Here is an 18346-nt window from a genome sequence, read left to right on the forward strand (position 1 = left end):
AGAAATGCATCATAACTGGTAATGGAAAACTGAATTTATCTCATAATCCTTAATGCCTCATGAATGGCTGAGCACTTACAATTTTTAAGTTGAGATGGAATCGGAGCAAAATGGCCCCATAATTTATAATATGAATATGAAATAAAGTGGGACTTTACCACTGAAAGTCAAGCACCAGCACTTCCTTTGATTTACTTCAATGACTCAACCTATCTCATGAGCTATTTTTCATATTCCTTATTTAGAGGCCTTACTCATGTCTCAGAGAAAGCCTGCAATGTGATAAAGCAAATGTCAGGGAAGTGTAATGGGTGGTGGTGGTGGTAACACCTCCGGTGCCAAAATCTTACTTCCACATTCATGTGGCTCTATAAATTCATTCTTGCTTTTCCCCCAAAAAGAATGAGAAGAAACTTTGTCTCTCCCTTCCAATTAGCACAGCCCCATGAAAAAGGGAGGCACTGGGTCACATTCCTCCTGGGTGGCACTCCATTGCCTTTCACTGAGTTATGCCTAGCGTGAATTTGGTCCTTTGAATTTTCAGTGCTGTGAGTGTTATCTTTAACATACAAATTACAATATTGGCAGAGAACCATGTTCATTCAGTTTTTGTCTCCTGAAAATTGTCTCCAAGGGAAAGCAAGGAATTAAAAAATAAAAAAAACTAAAGTAGGTCACTCTCAGGCTACGGCTTCTCTGCAAAAAGAGTGGAATTATAGCTAATTTGATGTAAAATCCCAGTGGAAACCAAGTGCAGGTCATTTTTAACTTTGATGTAGCTAGTCCAGTTCAACTCTAGACCCCTAACCTGGGGTTTACCTCAACGTAGCTAGTCAAGGTAAAAACTACAATGCCCTATCTATTTCCACTTGGATTTTACACTGAGATAACTAACTCACTGCAAAAATACACCTGTTTTCCAGTGAAAACAGCCTCAGTGGAGTAGCTTCTGCAATGAGAAGGCCCTTAATCATATAAATAGGGAAAAAATCTATTATCGCCATCCCCACAGAACGATAGAGACCTTCCTTAAAACCAGTTAATGAACATCAATGCGAGAGCGGCAAGAACTTTTACCAACCTCTCTCCATAGTCAGATTTCTAACCCTTTTAAAAGCCAGGGGAGTTGCTAGAGTGTGACCTGGACTGAAAAAAAAACAAACCACCTTATTGGCAAGTCAAACAACAGTTCCCAAAAGCTTTTCAGCATAGCTGTTGCTTGCAAGTTTCAAAGACCAAACTCAAAGGGGGTGGGGATAAGCATAGTGTTGCACTTGCTTACACCAGGACTTGATTTGGCTCACTGTTAACAGGGGCTAAATCTCGCCTGCTCAGAGGGATTAACACGTATACCTCCTGAGCTGCAATGTGCGCTACTGGTACCATGTCACACTGGAAGTGAGGATTAATGGCTCTAGAAGATAACAGCTTATGTTTATAAAGGATCCTTCTCCCACCAGGCCAAAACATGCCTCACACAACCCCTGCTGTGCTAAAGAGGAAAAGGAAGTCTGATAGTGCCATTTGGAGAGAGGCTGAGACTCAGAAGGGGTGAAAAGCTCCAGACAGAAGGGACAGCACCAGTGAAAGAGTAGCCTTTGACTGTGGAGAATCAGCAGGATCAGCCTCAGCCTGAGGTTGCTGAGCGTGGGTGAGCAGGGTGTGAATAGGATTTGGAGGCAACAGGAAGCCAGTGTAAGTGTTGGAGTTTGGGGTAGAGGCAGAGAGTGAGACAGTTGTCTGGGACCTCTGGGGTTTAGAAAGCTGTGTCTACAGCAGCTGTGGAAGCGTCAACCAGGTACCAGTATGGAAACCAACAGATTGATTATGGGGAGGGAGAGGAGTGGCAAACAGAGGAAGACAACAGCTGTGCTGTAGTTCTTGCTTCTGGTGTAGAACAATAGTGTCCCAAACCATTTCTTGGCTTAGCTTTTTTCTGACAGCTTGTAGATGCATTTGCCATTAGTAGCTCAGATTGGACATCACGCTTTCACTGGGGAACATAAAATCATCTTCTTTATGTGAGTCACTGGGGAGGGGGAGGTTGGGGAGGAGAAAGTGGCCTTTAGCAAAGTGCCTAATGCACAAAGAATACGTATGCGCGCCATATGGAGTTTTGAGCTAGGAGAAATACAAATGACTAATAATACTGCAGAGCTTTCGCGGGAGGCACGGGCTCTATTCCCTGCCTTGTCACTGACGCACACTGCAACCTCCAACAAATTATCTAACACTCTGGGCCTCGGTTTCCTCAGGTTGAAGGAACAGTTCTGGGCCCTCTCTCATAAAGCATTCTGACTGCCTCTGATGAAAGTTGCCATAAAGGCAAAGAGTTATTACTAGTACTTACATTAAGGCCAGAGTCAGAGACTCCAGCCAGTTGGGACAGAAGCAGCCAAAGGAGGGGAGCGAGGGTATAATGGGCCCCAGCTGGGGTCACCCCTTTCTCCAGTACCCCACTGGACCCAGAACTGTGTGGAAGAGAACTCCCCCACTCTTAGACCACTAGGACCCAGGTGGTGGCTCCCTGCTGCTCCGTGGAGCCAGCCAGAGACTTCAGCTGGAAGGAGCAGAAACAGCCAAGGCAGGGATCTCTGGACATTCAGAGCTTTGACTTGACTTTTTCTGCCCTGAGCTGATTGGCTGTTTGTTCCAACCCTCCCCATCTCTTCACCTTAGATTCACTCCATCCCTGTCTGTCCGACCCTCTTCTTCCCCTGCGCCCTGTCCTTCATCCCCTTTCCCTTTAGTTTAGCCTCTCCTACAGATGGATAAGCCACACAGCATTTGGAGGGTCTGTAAAGGAGCCAAAACGTTAGATTCTGATAACTTGGAGAGAGCAGGGTGTAGTGCTGAGCCAGAAACATCTCCAGGGCAGCTTCATGGCAATTACCACTTGCAGCTGGTTCCTGGACAAGAAATGGCTCAGAGACTCTGACATTTCACATGAATTTCCGGTTCCAAACATCATAAACCCACAGTTTGCTGTGTATTACATGTCCCTGTCCCCACCCCTTTGTGCTTGATTCACAGAACTCTTACATCTCCCAAGGAGAGGACGTAAGTCATTCAGTTGAAGATGTAAAAGGCTCATGGTTTTACTTTGGGAGTCCCCAGTTCAGTCCCTGCTCACAAACAAAATGGCAGCTGTCAACCAGGAGTGTTCCCACAAACCACCTGGAAATAAGCCACTGTGTTTCAGGCTTCTTAAATAAATACATACTTTTGGGGTCTTCTGCAGGTAGCCCAGGTGCTTTTACTCTCTCCTCTTTCAATATATCTGCTTCGGGGTTCCCATGGCCCAAGACTGCTTTCAGTACACTCTGTGGCACAAGCTGTTTGTGAGCCTAATGGACTTGTTGCAAGTAAAGCAAGCAGAATTTTTTCAACAGTTTTTCTTTTATTTGACACTCCATAAAAACATTTCAGTTTTTCTTTCACATTCACAAGATCTTCAGGGAATTATTGCTATTTCCCATATAAAAAAACAAAGGTCAACGGACAAAGCAGCAGCACATACCGAACTCCCTGCAGACACAGAAACTCAACACAAAAGACAGTCAGTCCCCTTGTGAGAGACAATTTTACCAGAAGAAACATTAGGTGGGAATGACCCTACATATGACAGCAAGCCATTTAACACTGAACAAGACCACTTTTCTCCACATAGTACGAACCAGTAACACTTTGAAGGGGTCAGAGGATGGGGCTGAGACTTTTAGTCTAAATTCCATCAATTACAGTTTCAATGGATGGAAGAGTAACTTTGAGGAGGGTTAGATAGATGTTCAAGTATTATAGGGCAGTTCTTAAATAACAGATGAGATATAGTAGCTCAGCAGGATAGCCTGATCACTTCATTTAAAGTCCCTGGTTCTCTGTGTTAGGTAAAAGCACATACAGTACAAAGGCAAATGCAGAAACACAGGAAACGCCACACCTAAATAGATCGATGGTCCATGTAATTAAATATCTTGTCACAGAGAGTGGCCCAATGCCTGATGCTTCTGAGAAAGGTGAAAACCCCCTGTAATGCCCCTGATTCTGCAATAATAAAATCACAAAGGGAAATTTCTTCCTAACCCCAGCTTCAGATCAGCTTAATCCCTGACGCATGAAAACAAACAACAAGGAAAAAGGCAAAACGAATATTAGAGTGCTTGCCTTCCCTGTCGTTTCAAGGATTGTGCTTTTCATTTGACTTGATCTTTCCTGATACAGTTGTTTATTGCTTACCCTTTAAACAAGGCTGTTACAATTTTTCAAAGAGACAGGAACTGAGAGACAGTTGTATGGGTCTGACCCGTTTACGTGGAAGGGGTTCCATTGTTCCCTAGGGGTCTGGAAGTACAGTAGTGGTTGCATTCTATTAAAAACTTAGAAAAGCAGTGTTTTGTTTTTAAAGAGGACATTAAATCTTTAGAAAGCCAGCCCTGTGTACATCACTTTTGTTGGTAGTCAGTGTCCATATACACAAGTTTTCACCCACTATGACTATTCTGTTTTGGAATAAATCAGTGAGGCCTTCTGTATTGCACGTTCATGAAATGTTCTTATTGGAATCACAGTTGGTAACAAAGGAACATATTATTTCTAATTTCCAATAGGGCTTAGCATGATGAAGATGCAGTAATAGGACTAAGTTTTAGCTGATGGACAGGAGAACGAATGGGCACAGAACTCAAGACTGAGGTAGGAAATGTGTAACATGAGCCTTCAAAGTTTTTGCTTAAAGTCAGTTCTTCTGCAAAAAAAGACACAGCTTCTCTTTTGCATGAGGCAACAGGGGGACTAGGAGTGGAAGACAGGATTTCTGACTCATACTGTAGTAATTGGCCCATGAAACCAAAATTTGGTGAGATCAGACTCCTACGTTGTTTGATGTAATCAAATGCCTCCTCCAGGCGGAACTTTTTCGTTTTCATGAGATAAGCCATGCAGATGGTGGGGGAGCGTGAAATTCCGGCTTCACAGTGCACCAGGATTTTGCCTCCAGCTCGCCTCACGCAGTCTGGAAAGAAATAATTCATTACAGACATTAGTTCTCATTACGGACAAGAAGGATGCTGCAGTTCTCATTTCAAGGGACACTGAAAACAAAATGCATCATCTAGAAGAAGCCACATGTCCAGTCATCCAGGAGGAGGGTGAGTCCCCCTCTTATTTGATACACAAACAATTCATGATCAAGCAGAGATTAAAACAACAAGCAGAGATGGGTCTGAGTCAAAATACAGATTGGGATCTGCTTAAGAGCTGTCCCTTTGGCCCAAGCTCTAATTTTAAGAAGGCTTTTCCCCTTCTCTTCCGTAAAAAAATTAAATTATCTTTTCCTACAAAGACAAGGTGGAAAGTATCAGCAATTCCACAGCAATCAGAATGCTGTATTCGTTCAGCTTTGTGGGACAGAGTTTGGTACCCAACAGGCACTTGTATGATGCTGCCCTTGCAGCTAGCGTAACATTTTCTTTGTTAGTGCTCAAAGTCATCAATGCACGGGCCCAGTTCTGCTGTCCTAACCCCGACAAAGCTGCAGTCATGCTCAGCAGGAGTTTCACTTGGGATAGGACTTCAGAATTGAGTTTGATTGGGTAAGTTCACCTGGGCAACTAGTGTTTTCAGAAACGATGAACCTGAACCTCACTTTGGTTCTGAGACACAACATTACACGTATTTGCCCTCATTTGACAGCTGTGTTGCAAAAATACCCCCAAAACACCAACCTACAAACCCACGTTAAATGGTCCCAAACTGGAAAATAGAAAGTTATTGGGTTTGCACTGGGCAAGTATCTCAGCCCATCTTCGAAAGTCTCTCAGGGAGCCGTCGACCGCAGTGGGTGAAGATACAGAACTGAGGGTTCATCTACACAGCAAAAATGACTGTTATAACACAAAACTAGAGGAGAAATACAGCACCATAACAGAGCATGCACCTGTTTGCTGGCAGGGCAGAACTGCTGTATAATATGGCTGGGTCACTGCTATGTTATAGCAAGGTCTCTCAGCATTGCTGAGATAGGCTCTTAGCCAATGTGAAATACCATCTCTGTTCCCTTACCCGGATCTTTTTGGTACGCCGCCCCCTCTCCCCACACACACACTTACAGTTGTATGGGGATGCCAAGCTTGATTCCTGCGGCTTCCACCACAAAGTGCATAATAAATAGTATAAAGTCTCTAATTATAGCCCAGTTAAAGGATACTTGGACTTAAGTCAGGCTATAAATGGCTTGTGCAAACTACCATTTTCCACATCAGGAGGCATGGAGGTTACTCACACAACACAATTATTGTTATTAGATTAAAGAAAAATGCTTAAAATAAGCTCCTTCCATAAAAATCTAGTTTGAAAATAGAAATTCTCTGGTCAGGCTGGCTTGAGAAATATGTTCCCGAGTTTACTGAGAAATGGAACATGAGCGTGTGCTCTATACATAACCCTGAAACAACATAAAAAGCTGAACACGTTATCGTTTTCCTTTCCCCTTTTGTCATCTGATGAAGGACGAAATCCTCGGCAGTTGGTTAAATTTAGTTGTTGTACAAAATAATCTATGTGTGTGAACCGCTACAGAAATGTACAGTTCCCACTACGTTAGAAATAAAAAGGAAAACCAAAAGTTAAGCCATCCTCAAAGTGTTTGGCGAGTTCTAAGTGACTAAACTTCTACCAGAAGAGGGGGAAAATCATAATAAAAAATCCCTACTGATTGTGGTGCACTGGAGTTTCCCCTTAAAAATGTAAAAAGCCCCATAAGTCATCAGCACCAGAAAGCAATTAGAGGCTAGAAATATATGTTACAACCTGCAAGCTACCCCTCTCTTTTTAAGAGTCCGCTGAATCTGAATGACCCAACTAAACCACCAGCAACAGACAGGCAGAAAAAAAGAGAGACTTCATAATTAACTTTGTGATTCCTCTCTGTTTTCCTTTCAAATGTTATTGATAGCACAAGTCTCCACCCACAAGTCTACGCCCATCGACTCTGTTTTACATTGTGGCTTCCTTCTGTAGTGCTCCACAGAGTTAATTGCCATGCCATTAACTCTATCTAGGTCTGTCCAATATCCTGGGGGTGAGAGGGGAGGACTGGATCTTTCAGAAGGCCTCCCAATTTGATGCAAGACAGGGTTATTTAAAAGCAAAAGTTAAAGGGTGTGTCTACAGAGGGACAAAAAAACCCTTAGCTGGCCTTGGTCAGCTGACTTGGGCTCACAGTCAATGCTGAAAAAATGCTGTTTAGATGCTCCCCCCGCCCAGGGTCCCAGAGCTCAGGCCCCGGCCCACGCCCAAAAGTCAGCACAGTAATTTTCCCCCATGCCGTCCATGCCCGGTGAGCCCAAGCCAGCTGAGCCAGGCCTACCGCATGTGGGACACGGATCTTTTCTCCCTGTGCAGACATACCCTAAGTTACTAAGCACCTGTCTACACGTAAAATGCTCTAGCGGCGCCAGTGCGTCAATGCAGCTGAGCCACTGTAGCACATCAGTGTAGACGCTGCCTACTCTGATGGAAAGGGTTCTCCCATTGGCGTAGGCAATCCACCTCCCCGAAAGGCAGTAGCTAGGTCAATGGAAGAATTCTTCAGTCGACCTAGTGTTATCGGCACCGGGACTTAGGTCGGCTTAATGCCACCTCTCAGGGGTGTGGATTTCTCACCCTCCTGACTGAGACAGTTGATAGACCTAATTTTCTCATGTAGACTTGGCTTTAGTAATCAAAATGATTTAAAGGACAAAGCAAGGCCAAAATGGCTCTGCAATAATGTGGACGTGCTGTGTTTGTCCACAATGGGGTTCTGGTCCATGACTGGGACTCCTAGGCACTGCTGCAATACAAACAAATAAATAAATAAGCTAACCCTGCATTCACTAGGAATCATGGGCCTTATCCAAAGGCCAAGGAAGTCAGTGGGAATGTCTTTCCATTAACATCAATAGGCTTTGGACAAGGCCCGATGTGCAGAAGACACCCCCATACGAAAGCTAGAAGGAAGACCATCGTCTTTGGAAACATTCCTTTATTGGGCGGAAATTACATGTGTGTTTGCTACAGTCTTACAGACACCGAATTATATAATATAACTCATATATGAGTTATATATATATATAACTCATATAATTATCTCCAGCACCATCCCATTGCCCCTGCCCTACGCATGCCCGTGGTCTGTGCAACTTGATACCACTGAGTTGCTTTGTCCCGTCTTCCCCCTACAAAGCCAAATGTAAATCATATTTATCCTCAAATTCTGCTCTCTACACAAATCTGGAAGAAAGACCTGGAAAGAAACTATGCTCCCAGTCCACATTTTCCGTATTTGCCTGCATTTAATTCATCTGATGATGAGAAAAAAATATCAGTCTAATTTTATACATGATTAAAATAAGCTTGGGCATTTGCAATGACATCTGGAAATGCATGAAAATAATTTGTGCTTTCCCTTTTCTAGGAATGTGTGTAAATTAGTTGCTGCATTTAGCTAGAAGAGATTTTTTTTAAAATGAATCTCATTTACAAGAAAGAACGGTTAAATGCAGTTTTCCCTTTCAAAAGTTAATTTGTATGCCAATTCCATATGGATTTTGCACATAGATCTAGATTTAGTATTTAAACAGCTATTTTCATATTCAGACACAGATATAGATCTAGTTTTTAAGTGTGTTGTCTAGTGGTTAGGACAAGAGAAGGTGATCAGATTGCTGGGTTTTATTCCTAACTTTACCACTGATTTATCATGAAACCTTAAACAAAATCCTTAACCACTCCATATGTCAATTTGCCCTTAAGTGAAATCAGTATAATACTTGACCGCATCATGGGCCTCTCATGATTTGAAAAGCGCTTTGAGTTCCTTGGCTAAAAGATGCTATAGAAGTATAGAGTATTTGAGATTTTTTAAAATTCAGTGACTCTTTTAAAGCTTTTTTAAAGATACAGTAGAATAGCTATACCTACCAATGAAATCTATGGCTTCCTGGAAGTGAGAGCTGATGTCTGCCATGTGACTGTCCTCCACTGGGATCCATTTATAACAATATTGCTCTTTAAAGGACTCTGAACCTTTCCTGGAGACATTGAGCAAGGCTGTGATGTGCAGGTTGGCTAGGAACTCACACTTGGAAGCATGGTAGGCACTGCCAAGGTAAAGGAAAGGCAGGATTTCAACTGGACCACCCTAGAAGTTAAAGATAAAAATACGTTATTTTGCTTTTTCCCACCCCCCCAAAGTGAGCTTTGTCTTACGTTATGGCAGAATCATTGAACAGAGAAATTCAGCAGAGCCAGCGTGGGTGCTGACTCCCTGTCTGGTGGTTTTAGATCCTGACCAGTGAATCATTGTAATGGCAGAGCCCACACAGAAAAAGGCTTTCATTTTCTTGTCCATCCACAGCTGAGGTCCGAAACCAGTTCCAGCCCACTCACACACATGATGTTTCCTGCTTTCTTTAAAGTGCTATGCTTCCCCTTAGAACTCACCCAAAGTGCTTTCATACGTGAAGCTAATTTCCCTGGAGAGTTTGCAGAGACAAAAAGGGTGCCATTTCAAAGCAGTGCACAAAGGTGCACACAGAAAACCAGTTTGTGCGATCAGTGCAGGGCTTGGAACCCACGCACACCAAGTATGTTAACAAGAAACCTCACAGTACCCAATTTGTAACCAAGAAAAAAAACCAAAAAACAACCCAACCCACCCACCCCCCACACACACACTAGACTTCCGAATGCCTAGATGTGTGTGTTTATTGTATGGCTGCTTTGAAAGCAAACCTGAAAACATAAATGGATTGAAGAGTAAAGCACCTTTTTCACCCACACCTAAGAGAGACTTGCACAGTGACAGCTGGTGTCTGTTTGCAGAGCCTCCCCCGACCTCAGTGACAAAGCTTAGCTTAGCTGCCTCCATTTCCTGCATGCCTAACAGCAGTAACATGGAGGCACAGAGCTCTGCCACGTCATATGCACCGCACACTCACTGCTGCTGCTCTGGGCCACCCACAGCTTTCTGCCACCAGAGATGTAATTTCTGTTCCTTCTTCCACGAAAGGAAGTAAATAGTAGATGCGGGGGAAGGGGGGAAGAAAGGGAACAAAACCCAAAACACAGCCTAACAGAGAAGCATTTCAAAGACTCGGCAGGTAACTTTCCCATGGTGCGCTCACTGCACAGCACCTAGGCTGAGCGGCACTGCCTTCATTTGCAGTACGCTGAATACCTGCCTTAGTCTGGCTATTAATGCCGTTATTCAGCACATGCTGGGAAAGCGGCTGGAACGTGAGTGTTTTCCCTTTGCAGGTCACCTCGAGACACCCCCCAAAAGAGTGCCTTTTAGTCAATGTTTTGTTCAGCGGTAAAAAGGAATGAACATTCTCAGCCTGCTCAGGACAAAACCGGCCTCCAGGTTCAAGAAACAGAACACTACTGAACAAAATCATCTCGACCCCAGACTGAGAGCTGTAATCAGAAGTGTTCCCCTGGGTGTGTTTCTTGGTGTGAGGATTTCCCCAGTGGAAATCCCACAAAGAGGAAGTACCACAGAGAAATTGATCTTCTAAACAATATACTATTCACAGAACCTAGTCCTCCCACTCTCACTCTTAAGAACGGCCGTAGTGCATCAGACCAAAGGTCCATCTAGCCCAGTATCTTGTCTTCCGACAGTGGCCAATGCCAGGTGCCCCCAGAGGGAATGAACAGAACAGGTAATCATCAAGTGATCCATCCCCTGTCGCCCATTCCCAGCTTCTGGCATATGAATAGCCCCAGTAATTTCAACTGGGCTACTAGGGGTCCCAATCCAACAAGATGCAGGGCACCCGCAGGTCCCTTTGGTGTCTTGTTCCTGTTAAAATGAATCTGCATCTGATTGCAGGAGTGGTTCCTTGCATGTCATACAGGGCAGTAGCTCTCAACCTTTCCAGGCTACTCTATCCCTTTCAGGAGTCTGATTTGTCTTGTGTACCCCCAAGTTTCACCTGAAAAACTACTTGCTTATAAAATCACACATAAAAATACAAAAGTGTCACAGCGCACTATTACTGAAAAGTTGCTTACTTTCTCATTTTTACCATAGATTTACAAAATTAAATCAACTGGAATATAAATATCATACTTACATTTCAGAGCAGTATAAACAAATCATTGTCTGTATGAAATTTTAGTTTGTACTGACTTCACTAGTGCTTTTTATGTAGCCTGTTCTAAAACTAGGCAAATATCTAGATGAATTGATGTACCCCCTGGAAGACCCCGGTGTACCCGCCGGGGTATGTGTACCCCTAGTTGAGAACCACTGATACAGGGGACTGAAAAGCATTGGAGATCAAGGGTAGATAGATGCATAAGTCCTTAATGGCTGATGATACATGTGGCGGTTCTTTTCCTGTCCCTGCTTTAAGATTTAAGTCCCCTAGAGTGACATTTGTTGCTTAAGGATTTTGAAAAGGAAAGTCTCCTTTTGCCGACTGTGACGTACTTGCTAGTGTAATGAGAAAGTCAACAAAATATAATATTTGCGCTAGCTGTGTTGGTTTGTGGTTTTCCTTGTTTTGAAAACACTAGTACAAGGTACTACTGAGCAGTATTTGGAACAGCTCTTTACTCAACATGTGGATTGCCGATTCACACTACAATGGCTTTTTTACTAGCACCCAGGTTTGTTTGCATCAGTAGTAGTATGCAGATATTTCACAAGGTAGATCGATAACAGATGCAGCTATCACTTGTGATCTACTTAGGGGCTTTAATTAAAGAGGCATCATGATTCCTTTGGCTGGCAGTACCTCCAGAGGAATGGCCAAAGTTTCTCAGATCAAGATTTGGTTATTTCTCAGTGCGAGGGGGGAAGAGGAAGAATCAGATATTTACAAATATTATTGTCCCGAGATACCACAAAGACTATCTTGCACATCTGGAATTATGGAATTTTTAAAAGTAAGACAGATGGTATTTTGCTTTTTTTCCTATTTCTTGGGATAAGTGAAAGCTCTCTCTGTGGGCTTAATCCTGTACCACGGAAGTTAATGGGAGCAGAAGCTGGCTCTGTGAAAATATTACGTATCACACATATATGTATATTTGATATCATAAATAGTTAGATTCTAAGGTAACTAAATTGTAAATTTTTTCCAACTTTTTTTTTCTTTGCATAAATTGGAGGCGTTGCAAAAAGAGGACAGAGGATTCCCTACAGCCTTTCCCTTTAAACCCTTAACAAATAACCTACAACTAATCTGAACCTCAGAAGTGCAGCAAATGCTATGTTCTCCTTATCCCTGTTTCCCTTCCCCTACAGCATTTGTCAGATCATTTTGAATGTGTTTGCTCTGTTAAATGGTATTTGCTGGCTCCAGTCCTGGTCTCAAGCCCTCAGCACTTAAGACCCCAGGAAAACAGGAAAAACCACAGACCCATTCTTTGACAGCTTAATTGAAGCACCAGATGAAAATAACAGAGTGAATAGTCAATTATAACAGGAAGCCCTGGAAAATGTCTATGTGGGGGAGGGGACAGGGAGAATTATTTACAGCTTCCCCTAAACACACCTGATCATAAGCCGGTTTGTGGTTGGTGCTCTGCTTCTCACAGTGGCTGTTGAGGTTTCTCTCCATTTCATTTCTCTCTGGGGAAATGGGTTTTACATCTACACAGCACTCAGGATATTGAGAGTAAAAGGTTTCATATCCCCCTAGGAAAAAACAGAGAGAGAAATATGAATTTTCAGGTTTCTGAAAATTTAGTTAATTAAGCTGGCTCAGAAGTTAAGCTTCCAATAAATCAGAATACTGCATAATAAATGACCACTCCCATGGGGTGTTCAATAACAAAGAAAGTTCCATTCAGTCAAAGTGTTTGTTTAAAAAGGCTTTGTGCTCTCAAAGAAAAACTGCACTATAGCTAACAATTATTAACTTGCTAAAAAGCTGATGGATACAGATTAAAACCGTTTGTGAATGTAAATCTGTTGAATCTGGCAAATATTAACTTCATGAGGACTAACCATTTAATGTATTTTATAAATTATCAGAATTTCTAGCACTTGAGACAGAAAAGGAGATTGCTAGCTACAGTTTTCATCCTCTTAATATCAATTATTACTCTATGCAGTGTGCCAACATAAATAACATAAATGAATTCCATATATTTGCATTTTTATACGAGTATAAACATATAGGAGGTGTTTGCACTGTGATGATTAATTACACAATCACAAGGGATTGAAAGTTAATGAAGATGTTTTGAATGAAATCGATCCATTAAATAACAGCCATAAAACTTAATGAAATCCTGTGATAGCCTTTGACAACTGGATAGCCTCACATGAGCTATTCTGCACCGTTTAAGTACAGTGTTATATTCACTGCGTTGCTAATGAAAAGGAATTAATCCTATTATTACATTGTAACTCAAAGTTTGTCATTAGCTAAACTGACATCTATTTCACCACTGTGAATATTCTGCGCGTGAATGTGAACAGTTGGAACAGAAACCATTTAAAAGCAATTTTTTGTACTTTATTAATTGCACCTTTTAGTGAGTTTCCAGTAAAAGAAAAAAAGGAAGAATAAGTCTTAACAGTAAATTTAATAATCCTCAGGAGTGTGGCCCTTAAGTAAATAAGGCCCCCAGACCAAATAAATGCAAGATATGCTTAGCTGACTTGCAACCGTTTATTACTACTATACACGATGTCAGTGCAGGGTACCACATTAATGGAATTCCTCAAGAACAAACAGAAGTGCTAAAGTTTTGAATGACTGCATAAGTAATATAGATGTATTCGCATGGTACAGTCATGCTGACATTTTAACCTGTGTCTCAGATGTCTAATAAAAAGGACATATGCTGAAATTCATGTTGCTCTTAATAACACGGGTGCTGGAGTTGCAATATTTTTTCTATTTTCTTCAATGGGCTTTAGATCAGGCCCTAGAAGAATAGTAATCCCATCCATTCATAATTCAGAAGTATACCTTTCCACCTACTGCAAGACAGTGCAACCCTTTGCCAGTGAGCACACAGTGAAAGTCACTAGGTCAGGAGGCAAATTAATAAATAAAATACAGGGCTTTAAAGGGGCTAATAAAACAATATCCAGGGCAAATAGTGTTGGCTCTTTAGGTAAGTATTACAAGCCCTCAAACTCACCCACAACCATGCCTTGAAATTGCCTCTCAAACCCCCTGCCTCTCAAAACAACCCATACGCCGGGCAAGGTTTTGATCAGTCTTCCTGACGGCCTTGCATAGGAAGAATCTATGTTATTTATATATTTAACCATGATATCTATTTATGACCCATATTGTTGTTTTTCCTCTTGAATAAGCATAGAAATCCACCCAAGAGAAATCTAGATATGTTTTCAACAGAGACACAGATTTCTCTTGGGCAGATTGTGGGTGCAGCCGGCAAATGGTTAATTGCAAGCCTTGGGGATCAAGATATTTGCAGACCATTCTTAAAATGAGTCATCCTCTCCCCCCCTCCCCAAACCTAACTTCCTTGAGGTCATTTCTGCAAATACTACATTGCTCATCACATTGAAGCACAGTACACATCTCTATTTTCATCAATCATTAACATAATTCTTGTTATATGAAGCTAGTACCACTACCCAGTGGTAAGTGATTTATTGTTTTACCTTTCCATGACCCCCCCCCCCTCCCCAGGAACTGCTCCTCCACACATGGAAGATCTGACACATTGAACTCCTAGAGCTAAACAAGTAAGGGAGGCTTACAAAAAACCCACCCAAACAGGCATGACGCTACTCAGTACTAAAAGCAATTCCCTATAGAATTGTACAGGGCACTGTGATTAGCTGACAAGAGTCTGACTCATGCCTCAATCGCATCATAACTCCCTGGTTCAGACCCCAATTAGCCACACTTTCCCCAGTGCCCCCTCTCTTCATGCCACCCACTTGAATGGTAAACAAGGATGACAGGGAGAAAGGTTAAGAACGGTCTCTGGTCTCTCTTATGGCTCTTCGCATTTATGTCCTCACACTACAGTCAGATGATTTTTAACACAGTTCAAAATACAGACAGGCTTTAGGACAGCCTGCCTACCAAAGCCAGCTACAGCTTCCAGGAAAAAAACCCCTCCAACAATCAACAGGATGATCCATTTCACATACCTGGGGTTAGGCAGCAATGTTAATGTTACTGAAAACAAAATTAAACTGTTTTCTGACCAGTGATCAGAGAGTTTCAAAAGTGATTCTTATTTCCCCCTGGCATTTCGGAAGAAGGCATCTTCGAGAACCACCATGACTTCTAAGGGTCTGTCTCCCTACTGAGTCAGCCTAGCTGCCCACTGAGTCAGTCTGGCTTGTTTCAAACCGCACCATTTCCTAAATGCTGCTACATATTTTATGTTCCTGCGTGGTGGACTCAAGCTTCCAGTGTGTTTACTGGAAATGAAACAGGGTTGAGGGGGAAAGAGGAAGAGAGTCTGTAGTTTTACTAATTAAGGGAAAGTACTTCTACACTGAGTGGATAGAAAACATTTTGCAATAAAACCCCTACATTTCACTCTTCCTCAGATATATTACATATCCCACAAACACAACTTCAAAGGGAGGGGCAGTGCATTAGGAGGGAAAAGATGGTCTCGTGGTTAAAACACAAGACTGAGAATCAGAAGATCTTGCTCTTTTCCCAGCTTTTCCTGAGTGACCTTGGACAAGTCACTTAACCTCTACCTCACAGGGGTGTTGAAAAGCTTAACATGGCATTCGGAAAATGCTTTGAGCTTACCCAAGGGAAGAGGATATAATATTACTACATATTCCCATCTCCGGTACAAGGGCCTTCCTTCAGCCTCGTACCACGGAATATATGCCTGTATCTCATGCAACTACACTCCTCTCTGTTGTGTTGTTCCTTATATGACGCACAAATTGCAATGAGACTATGTGAACAGAAGAGCTGATCAGATTACCCTGTGGTCACTAAAAGATTACACTTCATGCTTATCAATGGGTTTGTAATTCACACAGACACCTATGATTTAAAACTTATCCGCTCCTCACTTACAAATGCCCTAGTTTCCCAGCATTTGCTGCAATCATTTATTTGTTTATTGGGAGGGATTGGAAGCCTTTTTCTTTGTTTTAAAATTTCTACTTTACATTTTAAAATCCTTTCAGGAATAAAATCTTCTGCTGTTTTCTGGAATAGAAAACTGCAGCTTAAGAGCTGCAAAACCACAAGATGAAGTGTTACTGGAAAAGTATGGAACAGGGCTTCTGTTTCTTTACAGGGATCCCTCCCTCCCTTTTACTAACAGCATTGAGAAGAGCACAGGCAGACAGGATTTTTGAAAAAGGGAATGAAAAAGCAAGGATAAAAAAGACAAAAGCGTTAGGAGGAGAAATGAAGGAGAAGGGTGAGCAGGGCGGACAGAAGAAAGGGCTGAGTGCTCATTTTTATTGTTTTATGACCCATGCATGACACAAAAGACAAACAAAAAGGAGCAATGAAAATGCTATAAATAGTCATTGGGAGTACTGTATTGGTGACATCAGCCACAGGATTCTCACGCTGGGGCAATACTGCGGGCCCCAGGGAAGTCTTTATAGCACCGTTCTTCACAGATTACTTAGGTGTTCTCTGCTCTGCTGAACCCGGGAACAGACTACTTGGGGTTTGGGTTTTCAGTTACACGCAGGACTGAAATAATGTCTGACTGAGATAATTTCCACCATTGTAGAGGATTTCAGACACTGGGCAACACTGCCAAGCGAAGTAATCCATTGTTCCCTTTTGATAGAGGAATTCATCACTGAAATAGGGCATGCAGGGCATGCAGGTTGGAAACAGCCCAGCATACTCTTACCTGTGTGACTCATTAACCCTGCAGATCGCTCAAATTCATATCCACGCTGAAGCCACCTCGTTCCATGGCAATGACCCCCCCACCCCCCCACCCCCACACACGGTTCTTATTCCTCAAAAGGTGGCTTCGGCCACCCTAACATCAGCCCCTTAACTCACGTCTAGTTAGGGACAGACAGGCCGGGGTCTACCAGGGGGTGATTTGCAGGGCGGGGAAAATAAATGAAATGAAACTTCCGCGTGACCTCCCGTGTGTCAAATATTGCTCGTGCCCCCAGCCCAGGGGTGGATGCTGCGTATGTTGCTCTGCGGGGACCGCCGCTGTTACCTGGCTCCACTGGCCGGAGGCTTTTGTCGGATTTCGTCGCTAGAGAAATACCAGAGCGGGGCCGCTTTCCCTCCCTCCCCCTGCACTGCGCTCTCATCTCTCCCCTCCCCTCCCTTGTTTTCTATTCTACCCACCTCCCCCTACCTTCCTACGCCCCGATTCTCCCCCAGTTCCCCGGCCCATCGCCCCGCTGACCTTTCAGGAAGCAGACCCTGGCCCCGGCCTCCGGCAGGCTGGACAGCAGGGCGTTGAGGACGATCTGCGCCGTGCTCTCCTTCTTCAGCTTCTGCCAGTGCCCGGTGCCTTGATCCAGGACGACCACCGCCGCCAGCCGCGCCGCGGCCGCCCCTTCCCCCGGCAGCAGCAGCCGGGTGCGGGCCGCCTCGTCCGGCACCACGAAGTTGAGGGGCACGGGCCCGCCGCGGGCCCGGCGCATCACGACCGAATTGAGGTTGACATTGAGCGCTCCCCGCAGGCGGGAGGCCGAGTAGGACAGGTAGGGTCTGCAGTCCAGCACCAGGCAGCGGGAGGGCTCCTTCCGCAGGAGCTTCCGGAGCTGGCGGCAGTCGAGGGCCGCCACCTTCTTCATCGCGGTCTCCGGCCGCAGCCCCCCTGGGCTGAGCAGAGCCTCTCCTCGAGCGTCGCCAGCGGCGGATCAGGCTGCAATGAACTCGGGGGGGGTGGTGGTGGTGGGGGGGGGTGTCTCGCTTTTGCGTGGCTTAAATTGAGGATGGGAAGAGAAGGGAGGGGGGGTCCCCTCCGCTACAAGGGCCGGGGGCTTAAACGGGTTGGGCTCGAGCGGCTACAGCCGGTCCCCTGATCCCCCCTGCCTGCCGCTGCGGCGCGCCCGGCTCCGCCGTCGCATTTCCACCGGAGCAGCAGGGGATTCCGTTCGCCGGGGAGGAAATTTATCTGAATGGAACGCCGGCTCCTGACGGCACTGCCCATATAAGGAGAGTGACGCCACCAACGTTCTAAATATGGGCAACCCCCGCCCCCTCCACGCTGGGGCCACGGCCACTAAGGCGGGGTGGGGGGGAGGGAAGCGAGCCCCTCCCCCGTGAGCGGCGCCGGCGGGAAGGCAGAGGCGCTGCTCAGTAAAGCGTTAGTCAGAGCTGAGCAGAGGAAGTTGAAGAACGCCTCAGAAATTCTCCCGTCATCAGCCTCCTTCAAC

General features: G+C 44.2%; 1 protein-coding gene across 1 annotated transcript; it reads right to left on the bottom strand.

Moving 5' to 3' along the window:
• Positions 1-3437: 3437 nt before the first annotated feature.
• DUSP5 (dual specificity phosphatase 5) lies at positions 3438-18028 on the bottom strand. Its single transcript, XM_077821759.1, has 4 exons — positions 17368-18028; positions 12549-12691; positions 8962-9181; positions 3438-5011 (listed from the first exon to the last, which is right to left on the bottom strand). Exons 1-4 carry the CDS (start codon positions 17759-17761, stop codon positions 4611-4613), a joined length of 1158 nt encoding a protein of 385 aa, XP_077677885.1. The 5' UTR covers positions 17762-18028; the 3' UTR covers positions 3438-4610.
• Positions 18029-18346: the final 318 nt, after the last annotated feature.

Source organism: Eretmochelys imbricata, chromosome 7, assembly GCF_965152235.1.
Source record: "Eretmochelys imbricata isolate rEreImb1 chromosome 7, rEreImb1.hap1, whole genome shotgun sequence".
NCBI classification, from domain to species: Eukaryota; Metazoa; Chordata; order Testudines; family Cheloniidae; genus Eretmochelys; species Eretmochelys imbricata.

What these genes read in the sequence shown, in the direction of transcription:
- DUSP5 (XM_077821759.1), bottom strand. Translation starts at nt 17,761, where the DNA reads ATGAAGAAGGTGGCGGCCCTCGACTGCCGCCAGCTCCGGAAGCTCCTG. An exon ending in CAGGGTCTGCTTCCTGAAAG is followed by an intron (nt 12,692 to 17,367) that starts GTCAGCGGGGCG and finishes GTTTTTTCCTAG; the next exon opens with GGGGATATGAAACCTTTTAC. An exon ending in ACAAACCGGCTTATGATCAG is followed by an intron (nt 9,182 to 12,548) that starts GTGTGTTTAGGG and finishes TTTAACTTCTAG; the next exon opens with GGTGGTCCAGTTGAAATCCT.